The sequence below is a fragment of the Pholis gunnellus genome, assembly GCF_910591455.1.
Source record: "Pholis gunnellus genome assembly, chromosome: 13".
Lineage (NCBI taxonomy): Eukaryota > Metazoa > Chordata > Actinopteri > Perciformes > Pholidae > Pholis > Pholis gunnellus.
In genome coordinates, this window is record NC_136540.1 from 4,583,569 (window position 1) to 4,596,082 (window position 12,514).

At 43.5% G+C, this 12,514-nt stretch overlaps 1 protein-coding gene across 1 annotated transcript in view; it reads left to right on the forward strand.

Moving 5' to 3' along the window:
- Window positions 1–436: 436 nt before the first annotated feature.
- The window catches only part of tmem132e (transmembrane protein 132E), a gene marked incomplete at its 5' end in the record, with an annotated part of 99,897 nt that continues 87,819 nt past the window's right edge, over window positions 437–12,514 (forward strand). The window contains 2 exons of the mRNA XM_079171069.1: window positions 437–515; window positions 1,112–2,075. Coding sequence (XP_079027195.1) covers window positions 437–515; window positions 1,112–2,075 — 1,043 coding nt within the window. The remainder of the gene's footprint in view (window positions 516–1,111; window positions 2,076–12,514) is intronic.

Here is a 12,514-nt window from a genome sequence, read left to right on the forward strand (position 1 = left end):
GGCTCTGCCTGTCTGTCACGGTCCGCCCTGGAGCCATGCTCAGTCTGGGATTGAACGAGCTGCTGCATGGGGCTGAACCGCTACCTCAAACCGAGACCCAAGCCACGGTGAATCAGACGAGCACAAGTTCAAGAAGCTCGAGGGAACCTTTGTAGCCAGATACAAGAACATGACCAAGTGAAGAACTGCTGGAGCATATCTCTTTTTCTTTCTTTGTTTTTTTTAGTTTTTTTTTTACAACCCTCATTTATTCATGATAAAGATTTTTGAAAGAGAAACCCCAAAAAAAAGAAGCCAGACTTCTGTGGAGTTCCAGCTGAGTAACAAACCTTTTGAAGAGGTTTTCCTTTTTTGCGGGAATTCAAAAAGAGCCTCTTGATTTTTATTTTTTTTCTGATTCAAAGGATACGATTTCAATGATAAAACCATTTGGAATATGGGACTTTTAATCTATGATTTGGACCACAGGGACAGGCAACTATGTTTTTGTGCTCAGCTCTGGGTAATTTTGATAAGTATGTCACATTTATTCCGTTTGTTCCACGATGATTCTGCCCTACTTTGATTGTGCTGTCGTAACTCGGGTGCTGAGCTATGTTGACTTGTTTTTCTCAAGTGCAATGCGATGGATAACAAGTGTGTGTGCGCTCCTCAAATACAAACACAAGTTTTAGTCTGTAGCTCAGCTTTGCCTCTGCGTCCCCTGAGAGTTTGTATCTTCGTCATGTGCAGTTCAAACAGCTGAATAGCCAAACACTGACTGAGTGTGTTGTTACGGTTGCCGGATAAAGACCACGTGTCGCACACCTTGACAATGTGAACGACCTGTTCCATCGGATAGCCGGTTCTCTGGATGCTTTACATGTATTGACCAGTTGTCATCTGATTAGTGTGTGTTGACCTTCTCACCTCTTCCTCTCCACGGCCGACTGAGCACACCTCTGCGACTTCCTGCTTACACCTCGTTTATGGTTTTGATTCACTGACCCCCCCCTCCCCCTCGCGTCTCTCTTTTCCTCCCATATTATATCTTTAATTATCTCTTTCTATTTAAAAAAAGAGACTGTATTTTAAAGGTTTGACCTCTTTCTTCTCCTTCTTCTCTTCACAGCTCTTGCAGGTAAAATCTCTCCCACCAGCTCCGATGCTCTCCTCAGCTCCTCAGCGGTGACCGCCAGTCCCTCGCCGCCCAATGTGTACCTCCCCGCCAACTTCAAAATGTCCAATGCACAACTGGCTTTCTTCTTGCGGGAGGCTCAGATCACAGGACCGACAGTTGGCGGCGGCAGGGGCAGCGGAAGCCCGAGCACTGGACACCCGCTGCAGCGCTCTGAGAGTTTCGTGGTTTTCCAGACAAAAGACCTCCCCGCCATCAACATAACCTTCGGGCCTTTTGCCCGGGACCAGGCCCTGTCCAAGGAGTTGCTCCAGCCAGCCAGCCCGCTGGATATTCCTGGCCAGCTGACCGTTAACTGGAAGGTGAGGGCCTTCATTGTCCAGGCGCGGGTCTTCTCCAACAACCCCACGGTCCAGGTGTTTTTCTACATCGCCGGCCGCGACTGGGACGACTTCAAAGCTCAGGACCAGCTGCCCTGCGTCCGTCTGCACGCCTTCCGGGACGTCCGCGAAATCAAAACCTCCTGCCGCATGAAAGGCAACCTGGCGCAGTGCTTGGCCCAGCTGGAGCTGCCCCCGTCCTGGTTTAACACCAACGTGGCCCCGCTTGGTCGGAGGAAAGGCTCCACCGACGGGCTCTTGGATGGGCTCACCAGCGAGACCCTTCAGGCGGAGCTCTACTACACGCTCCACGGGCCCAGTCTGGATGGGGAGTGCATTGAGGGCTCAGGTCATAGAGGTGGTGGTGTTTCCAGGGGAGAGCCTCTGTCACAGCACCCCCTGCTGCGCATCGGGAGCATCAGCCTGTACCAGGCCAGCCAGGAGCAGCTGCTGGTGGACAAGCAGCTGGACAAGAACATGTTCCTCAGGCTGCCCGAGAAGCCCCTGAAGCCCGGAGAAACCCTCAAAATCTTCCTCTACCTGATGCCAAACTCCACTGTGGAGCAGTTCACCCTCAGGTAGGGTCTCCTTTAAAATATATGCTGATGACATACTCTGATTGCTTCCAAATGTATTCTGTTTCCATCCATTTTCTGTGTTTATACTCACACATTGAAAAAAGAAGTAGTGATCAAGCTGTATACATGCACAGCAGAAGCTCAGTCTGAGGATTTTCCTGTTCCTGTGCAATCATGTACACAAGAGTTATAGCTGGATAAATGGTTCGCCTGGTTCCTGGCAGACCTCAACCAACATTAGTCATTTCCCTCCTGTCTTGAACTGCAGGCTTATATCTCCCTTTATAATTATATCCACACTTCCGCAATTTGTCTCCACGCAGTGTGAACGCTGCATCTTGTGCAGTCCCCGGTGAGAGGGGCTTATAAGAAATATAGGATTTGCATGTCCAAATAGCCCCCCATTAATGGGACAATTATCACAGCGCTGGGTGTCTTCATTAAAGTCGGAATAATCAGCCTCGTTCAAAAGCAGCGTAATTAGATAAAGGTTTTTGCATATAGCCTCAAAATGAATTGCAGCGTTTTTAGAAAAGCACATGATCACACTGTGCATGCAAGTGTTGCCATGTGCCACGTAATACTAATTCATGCAACATTCTCTGCAGGGCCACTTATGTTCATTTTAGGTCCAAAGAGTCAAATGAGCATGTAATCACGTATTTCATCCTTCTCATTAATTTCTACTTGGCTGAGCACCGTGATGTGCCAGCAGTAATTAAAGTCAGGTAAGATAGAAAGAAGTGGAAGACAGAGTTAACGTGTAGCAGCACTGTGCGGTTCACCTTTTGAAGTGGTGGCTGAACATCCACACATTTCTTTTTTTTCCTCTCAGGACTGGATCGTATGAATAATTTGCAGTGAAATGCTGCTCAAAGCAGTTTGGTGTTTTAAAGGCACAGGTAACGGTTGTGGATCACATATTGAAATGCATTGCTACAGTACACTGTGGTTTTCAATGCTCACGCAGAGAAGAAACCGTGTTATCGTTGACTATGTCTCACACATTCTTCTACATATGTTGCACATGTCTGCTGGTGATGCAGCTGCACGTTTCCTCTTCACAGTAACACTATCTGCTGCTCATTATCTGAGAAACACACACACTTGTTGTTGTGAAAAGTCGCCCACACATTTAACATGCCAGTTAAAGGAAATTGTCGTCATGTTTAAATACATGTAATACTCATTTGCATGCAAAAAAGTCACTGAAATCCAAAAACCTTTCTCATAAAATGAAATTCTATCACTCCATATACTATTAACCGGGATTAACTATATGAAATGCATTGCTTCACTGCATCATCCTGGAATCAAAATAATTGTTTAGTGTTAATGTTTGCAGTTTGTTCTCATATTGCAAATGCAATCCAAATGTCTTCATTTTATGAGTCCATCAAACTACACAATTATAACTCTATTTGGGCGCATAGTGTACATTGAGGAACAATCATAATCTTTGCTTTCATTTAATTCATATCTTGCACACTGATTATATGGAGCTATATGATGGAGTATCATGAGGCCTGGATCATCCTGCATGGGGGCAAACCCCTCCATGACCCCGGCTCCAAACACCCATCAGCATGTTAGTTGATGTGGAGAACTCTCTTTTAGCTCTGCTTTTGGTCTCCACCAGCTCCTGGAGGATAATTGGTCTCTTTAACTGCTAAATGTTCCACTGTGTTCACCTGCTAGTTGCTACTCTGTGTGTCTGTTTATTGGTGGATTGGAACACATAGTCTAATTTACTTTTATAGCTTTTTTTTTTTTTTGCAAACAGCTGCCTGCTGTGGCCGTTAACGACACCAACACATCCTCAAAGTAATGAGTCAAATACTGCAGCCTGGCCGGTGCTCCTAAGCTTCATGCTGTGCCGCTCTACGTGCCCCTCTGGAGTCAGCTTTGGACGTTTTCAGGGACAATATGTCATTATGCACTGGCTACATGCATAGCGTCACAGGTAGTTAGGTTTAGGCAACAAAACCTCTTAGTTAGGTTAGCGTGGTTGATGTTAACTTGACTGACGTGCCAAAATGTCCATGTTTACTTTAAGTGTCATGTAGGACATGAACAGAGGTCTCCTGGATGTTTGTTTGTGTGTCACCCCCACCCATGCCACCATTCAGATGGTACAACTTGAACCATACAAGGAAAATAAGTAAATAAACAGATATAGAAATAATACACAATCGCGTATAATAGTCATAGTTTAAGAAAGAAAATAAAAAATGTAAAGATACATTTTTGGGGCACTGACATGCATAAAATCATTTGATACATTGTTTTTAAAAAATATATAGACTATAGCTGCTTTAAGTACTCAGCAGGTCTGCAGGAATACCACCTGTAGTTGATTTGCAGTGTGTCAGTTAGCATTTGAAAATGCACAACCTAAAATAAAAGGTTAACACGACAGGATATAGTAGGTAACAAATAATAATCAAATGTCTATAAAGTCTCTTACAAACAGACAACCATTAGTGGCAATCAATTTGCTGGCTGTTGTGTTTTCTGTGTCTCAGAAGGACCATAATGGCTGTAACAATAAATAATATTTGTCGACGTTAAATTTCTGAGTTTGAGCCTCTGCTGGAACAAGAGGCTCAGCTCGGCGCTCCCTGCTCTTTCCTCTCCTCGGTTGTCAACACAATATTCAGGGTGAGAGAATAAATGATTATTTTCACCTGACAAAGCTTGAGGAAAGAGTTTTTCTCTGCTCGTAGGCGTGAAGGCAGCGGGGAGAAGAGGAGCGCAAGGAACCTAATAATACCGACTAACTCAGCAACGATGATGAAACACACTGTAAATATGATTGTTGAAATCGTAACGGAATCTCCTGCAGACTGAAATTTTTAGATAAGCGGGATATTAATTAAGCCTCAATAATTCAATAAGCTCCAAGGAAAAACCAGTGTAGAAATTCTCCCTGCAGAAATTATTAATAGTTAATCCTCACGGTGGGAGGAATCACTATTAATAAACCAAAACCTCCAAAGGTTATGACCCAAACACCGGCACACTTTTTGTAATTCTTATCAGAATTATTTAAAAATACTTTAAACACATAAACAATGACCCTGTTGATTTCCGCAGTGATAACTTCCACATATAGCGAAAGTAAAAACTTCATTCTTTATATCCGTTCAATAAAACCTCGCCTTGATGCATTTGTGAATACAGATGTTATTGTATCTTCACAGCTACAGCTCTGATTGTTTCATTTCGTACGCTGGGCCTCTGGCCACAGCAGTTTACAAAACATGCATTGAGCAGCGAAACAGTTTGTGTATCTCCACCTGAAACATTAGGTCAGAGTTCATACACTTCATATTTCACCATCATATCCTAAAAATCAATAGTTTAGAAGGAACGATGCCAAAATGTTTAATCAAGATGCAACAAGTGCAATTTGGGACTTTTGCTTTGTAATTTTATAGCACTAGTCTGGTGCATGGATGGATTACTGAACGGGCTTACTGGGCACAGGCACAAGGGCCCAAAGTGTCAGGGGCCCCACCGGTCCCCCTTACAAAATGTCACTCAAAGAGAGGAAACCAGGAAGAAATTTAAAATGACCTCAAAGAAACATAAAACGACTACAGAGAGACAACAAAGTGACCAAAGCAACTACGAAGAGAAACAAAACATCTACAAAGAGACTGAAAATGACAACAAAGGAACATAAAATAACTACAAAGAGACTCAAAATGACTACAAAGAGTTACAGAAAGACAACCAAGAGACCAAACCCACCACAAAGAGACACAAAACTACTACAAAAAGAGCTAAAACAACCACAGACAAAAATACAAAAAGACCAAAACAATTACAAAGTGACACATACCAGCTATAAAGAGTCTGTCTGTGCCCAGGGGCCCATTGTCTCATTATTGTTGCAGTGCAAAACAAAGGTGGAGAAACCTGATATGTGTCTCAATCATGGTTCAGAACAGACAAAACAGTGATTAGGATTTTTTTTTAACAATAATAATTTACTGGCTTTTCTGGTAAAAGGCGCTTCTGTGCACTTTAATGATTCAACAAAATGAAGCAGACTTCTTGACTGGTGTGATCAGTTATTTGCAAGTAAAAAACATCCAGTTACAGTTTAATCTGTCTTTTTTTAAGCTGAAACAAAGGCCACAATAACCCATTTCTCACTAGTTGTTGTCATTTTTGGTCCTATAAATTAGCTGGAATCATACATTCTTGAGTTAATGCTCTGGTTTTCGATTTGTGTGTTTTATTTAAAGATATTCTCACAGTCCTTCCACCTTGCAGAGTAGAGTGCTAACCATTCATTATCACACTCCCAACCCCAGGAATGCCAAGCATTCTGTCTTCACACCGTCAGAGCAACGTTTACGCTCCCTCCGCCTCGCCCCTCTCTAAGATGTTTGATCTAGTGTCAGTCGTAGTATTCTCTTCTCACAAAGCTACAAAACGCATTGTTCTTCACGTCTACTGACGTACGCCTTCATCTGAGATCTAGATTACAAAATATGTCATTAAGTCAGAGAAAGGAGTTGCTGTGGGAATGTGCCAGTCATGCTTCTGATTTTTTTTATTGTATTGTGACAAAGTTACAGCGAGGCTTTGTAGTACAAGCGGAGGGCTTTGTCTCATCCCCCCCGTCGCCTGAAACATTTAGCTGACCGTGTTCGCATCCGCTCACCGCTGCACTTCTCAGGCAGGCGGCCTCGCTGAGCCCCTCACAGGGATGGAAAATGATGAAGTGATAAAACAGGAGAGTTAAAAAAAAGAGATGCGGCCGAGAGAAGAAAAGCCCACTTCCAGCCTCCTGAGTGACTCGACTCAATCGGGCGTGAATTCAATAGTTCTGGAAGCCAACCGTCGAGTCGTCCCAGCACATCGAGGAAGACGATTAAAGATGCAATAAGGGGGCGTCTCTAAAGATGAATCAGAAGGCCTTCCCTTCCTGCTCCGACTCCTCTCCCGTTTGCCTCTGTCGCTCTTCGCAATTTCTTTCTCCTTTGCAGTCGTCCAGCTTTGAAGATCTGTGACTTGTTATTGCAGATGATGGCGTGGGCCGGGCAGGGCAGAGCCGCATGTGGCCACTTGTGGAATCTGCCCTAGTTTTCCCGCTTGTGTATGTGTGTGTGTGTGTGTGTCATGCTACAAGATGGGGAGTAGCGGCGCGTCATATTTGGATACCATGGCAATGCCATGATAGTAATATGGGTGGCTGTATTTGATGTTATCTAGCGTGCTCTGCGTGTCAACGTGCAGAGTGATGTTTCTTTCGTGGATATCATCATCTTTGGATCGTGCCACTGAAGTGACTCCTTCCTCATCAACTTGTGCTTCTTTGCAGGGGAAAAAAAAATGCACACATGTTGCACAGAATGTAATATTTTTTGACAGATGCTTACAGTTTTGGACGGAGGATTCGATGCCACAACGCTGGATGCGCTCATTAGAAGTGATCTCTGAGAAGTGCTCGGCACCAACAGCAGAGACGCTGGTACAATGTCAGTGATCTCACAGGGGGCCACTTCGACTGCACTGACATTTTGGGTGAGAAAGGGTTTTTTATTTTACCTGCTCATCTGGCTTATTGACAGAACATATGTGTAACAACGGCTCAAATCACAGTCAGCAGCCGGAGGCTCTCGGGGAATACTGTGATGAAAATCAGCTTTAGATACCGTTTCGCTTCAGGTTTTGTAAAGCTTCACTAATCAGTATTTATGTTTTTTTTATATTCATAATTGCTCAAATTAATACATATAATGTGAGACGTGGCTCTTATATTATAGTGATGAACCCACAGAGAGTTGCCAATTAGCTCGTTTGAGTTTTCCCACCCACGAATCTCCACCTGCAGCAGACAGCTGTGTTGTTTTTAATTTTTTTAGCAAAAATGCTGTGATAAATCTCAGTAAACTTTCAATGCATAAGCATGTCTTGTTACTCTGCTGTCACTCGTGGCTCGTGGGACTATCCGTCACAGCTTCAAGGACACATAAGCAATTTCCCCACTAAATACAAAGCTTGAGCCGATGAATCATTCTAACGACTTGTGATGTCTGATAGCCTTTTCTCATCAGTTCTCCCCGTGCATTTACTTAAAACTGTCTCCACATAAGCGCTACACTGTGTAATAACTCAGCTCCTTCTCATGTTCTGTCAAAAGATCTCTGATTGGCTGGAGTCCCGACTGGGTCAGATGGAGGAAATGCGCTACATTAAGTGGTCAATCTTGAGGCTCCCAGGGTTTGTTCTCATACAGTGTAGTTTGATGGTGATTGTAATGACACAATTGACACAGTAGGTCATTTTAATGAGCCAAACGTGCTGCGTCTGCTGCATGGGCAGTGTATGAGACATTGGGCCCCTTGGCACAGACATTCGAAAAACCCTAACCACTGTCTCACCTTGGTCATTACACATGTCGCTGTGATATTTTGTCTCTTTGTGGTCATTTTGTGTCTCTTTGTAGATGTGTTATATCTCTTTGTGGTCATTTTGTGTCTCTTTTTAATTGTTATGTGTCTCTTTGTAGTTATTTTCAGTCTCTTTGGGGTCATTTTGTGTCTCTTCCTGTTTGGTTCGTGTCTCTTTGAGTGACATTTTGTAGGTGAAGTTGCGGGGGGGGGGGGCCCCTGACACTTTGGGCCCCTGGGCCTGTGCCCGGTTGGCCCGTTCAGTAATCCATTCGTGGTCTGCTGCTTTACAATCTGACAGATCATTTGGAAAAAATGAATGGGTCAGCTTTAAGCAGCAGCTTAGGTCACTGCATGCATGTAAATGCAGTCAGTGACGAGCTGCTGATGCAGATTTTGGTGACTCGTTGACATTTTGGCTGAAGTAAACAGCCTCGTTGCAGTGCAAACACATAAACTATATTCATACTATTCTCATCGGTGTACACTGTACGAGGCTCTGGGAAACACTGCAGTACTCCACAGCCTTGGGTACAACATGCAGTATTCAAATGCCCTGGCTCCAGATAAAGCCTCGAGGAGGGAAAGCGCAGTGGAAGCCAGGGAGAGTGACCCACATTCAGCAGTAGTGGCTTCATCCCCGGCAGCTAGATAGGCTGCTCGCCCCTCGTTGGGGGAACATTGCAACTTCCTGACCTCAGCCTCTGCTTCCCGCCAGCTCCCCATGCCTCCCTGCGCTCCACGTTCCCGCGTCTCATCGTCACTGTCGGCTCGTCTTTTCCCGATTGCCTTGATGGGAAAAGTCAGCGTTCGTATCGTATGACCGGGGAAGTGATGCCTTTGCCCCGGGCCGTCTTGTCACGACACATCTGGTGACACGGGGGAACCGCTGTTGATCGACGCTCTGATAACGGAGGAGAGGGGGCCGGGAGAGTCTTGCTCGCCTCAAAATGCTTTTCACTTTCACGATAATAAAGAGAAGCCTCTCCATTAGGCCATATTGGACTTCTACTTCCTCTACTGCTTCCCTCCTTCCTTCCCTCCTTCCTTCCCTTCTTTCTTAACCGTGAACACGTTATTTGAGGTCAAACAGCAGGCGGGGGGGGAAGTATTTACCATTGTGATCTTTAATAAGTGTGGGTCCCCTCTGGAAAGCCGTTGGCACAAGTCACAAAAGGGGGGATATGCTGTGTGCCAAGATTTTAATGAAATGGGCTGTTTTGAGCTCGAGTTAGTTTTTTAACGCTTAAAGAAAGTTGCATGTGTCAGCTCTCTACGCCGGGCGAAATGCAGACATTTATGCAGGTTTGTTCCAGTGCTTGGCTACTACTAAAGTAATTCAGCCCTTTTTCTAACCTTGAATAGGCAAGCGGAGTAACTTTGTTTCGGTAATTCTAGTGTATGCGCATGACAGACTCTTACTTTAGGCCCGTATCTACTGAGGGCTTTTTAGTATGCTCAGCAAGTCGCTGACTGTTGGTTCGGTTTTCAGACAAACAAACCCAAGCACAACCAATTTAGTTAGATATTCTACTGAACGCAACCCAAACCCACAAAGGTCATCCGGGTCAAGTACACAGCTGTAAACTCATTAGGCATTTACACATACTATATGTGCATATCCATACCTTTTTCCATCCCACTGCTCCGGCCTGGTAATACCCACATTTGTTAACACAGCCAGTGTTCTGAAAGTGCTGCAGAAGATGGTTTAATCAGCGCCCATTTTCCCAATTAACCACTTCATCAAACTTCAGTGAACTACCTCTGACACTCTTAATTGGGCTGGACCTTAGTGATGTGCTCCGGCTCATTTTTGGGGGAAACCATTTCACATACGCTTTTTCACAATTTTTAAACCGTATGTTTGCGGAGAAAATTGCACAGTTTCATTCTTATCGTCTATTCCCACTGCTGAGTATCAGCGTGCAGCCCTTATTGTAGTCTAAATTGCTTTCATTAATCATGTTTTAATTAATATAATGTATAGTGCTACGGAGTGCTGTTCCTTGGAGCTCTCTGTTCAGTTCTTTTGCATCAGTTTGGTTCTTCAACAGAAGATTGGCAATGAAAACAGAGATGTAAAGCATTTCATTGTTCTTCTGAAAGCTGTAATCTCAGAGCCGCTGTATGTGTCAGAGATTGGTGACACATGCAAATCTTCATTTCATATTCATGTCATGTTATGAACTTCTTTTCTTCTACATTCAACTCACATGCTCATAAAGGTCTCATGCTTTGGGAAGTCAGTTGATCAAATTGTTTGTCTGACAGATGCATAAACACAAGCAGACCTGAGGATTTTCTGCACTTTTCGCTTTTCTTTTTAAGCATATTTGAATATTTCCAAATCCTCCTGCAGACTGCGGTGGTTTATGGAGGGAGTCTGACACAGAAATTGACAAAAGCTCAGAGCTCTTCGTTTCCAAGGTAATCAAACAAGCAGTCGTCAGGTATAAAAAAAATGTCTTTTTCATTTGACTGCACAAGCTTACGTTTTATCTTGGTAAATTCATTTCCCCGCGCTCCAAATGAAACTGCAAAATCTTTCAATCACCAAATGTGTTTGTTCTCTTTCCAAACATATTTCTTTGTTTTCTTCTGGACAGCTTCATGTTCAGTCCCCCCAGAAAATTTGTCGTGCTGCCGCTCAAGTTGTGAAATATTTTGACATCCCTCCAGGAATGCAGATGTATTTTTCTCACAGCATACTGTATTTAAGTCTGTAGTCGAGTCTATGTGGTATTTTACTGTGTCGGCAAGACGTGTTTGCGTATTATTTAATAGTCCTGATGATGCTAACAGAGAAGAAATATGGGAGGAATTATGCTTCTAATTCTCTGAATTATAATTTGTGACTCAACACTAAAAGCTGCATCCTTCATGGGTTGATAATTGTGCAATAAAATAGAAAATTTGAACTTTTTTGACAGCTGCTTCCAATTCAGTCGCCAGAAAGAAACGTTGGTATTGAACATTCCTGCGACCCAACGGGATATGTTGAATGTCGCAGTTTCTGAACCACAAATATGATTCATGAATAAATTTCATATCTCGTTTCATTCTTGCAGAAACGCACAATGCTTTGTGCTTAACGATGCAAAAACTACTTGGTCATGGTTAGAAAAAAGATCATGTGTTGTATTAAAGGATAAAGTAGCGGAACAACCAACAATGAAGTCAATTTATTTGTATTGCCCAATACCACGAATCACAAATTTGCCTCAGAGGGCTTTACAGTCCATAATACAGCACATAATATCCTCTATCCTCAGACACTCGCATCGGAAAAGGAAAAACTCCCCCCCACAAAAAACTTCAACTGGTAGGGAGACACAAACAGCGGTCACCTGGGTTAAAGTCCTGTTTGTTTGAGCCCTTAGTGGACTTTCTTGCTTGTTATTCTCGTTATTATTCGTCGTATCTTTCTATAACGGCTTGATTGCTCAACATGCTACGTCACCTGCTCTGACCGAATATAAAACGTTTCTGTGGTTTGGCTTCTGGCCGAGGCTCCATCAATGCTTCAAATGTTATTTTACAATTTTTTTTACATTAACATCTTCATCCAATCAGACGGTAGATTTATCCTGTTAAGATCCTTCCGTGAGCAAAATGTTGTCTTCTAGTGGTTAAATATCTGGAGCGACTCTCTACGGACAGATGAGTCCAACACAAATACAAAATGAGCCGTTAATGCAAAAGACAACAGATTAACAGCAGTTCTGCATTAACAGTGGATCAAATTAGCCCACACGTCTAGGAGAGACTGATTAATTCATCAGGAAGTGTTTGGCTGCAGACGCTGCTGCTAAACGTGCTGTAATCAGTTATTGAGTGTAAGGAAGTGTTGCCGCTTTGTGCCGCTGAAACGGGTGTTGCGTAACTTTATTCAGGAAATAAATGAGTGGCAGAGTGCGTTCACTCGTGGCTGCTTTTTTTCATCTCATAGCAGATTTCAGCACATGATTGGATGACATTCAGTGTGGGGAATGCAATAATGTGGAAAGTCTGAGGAGGGGAATATGT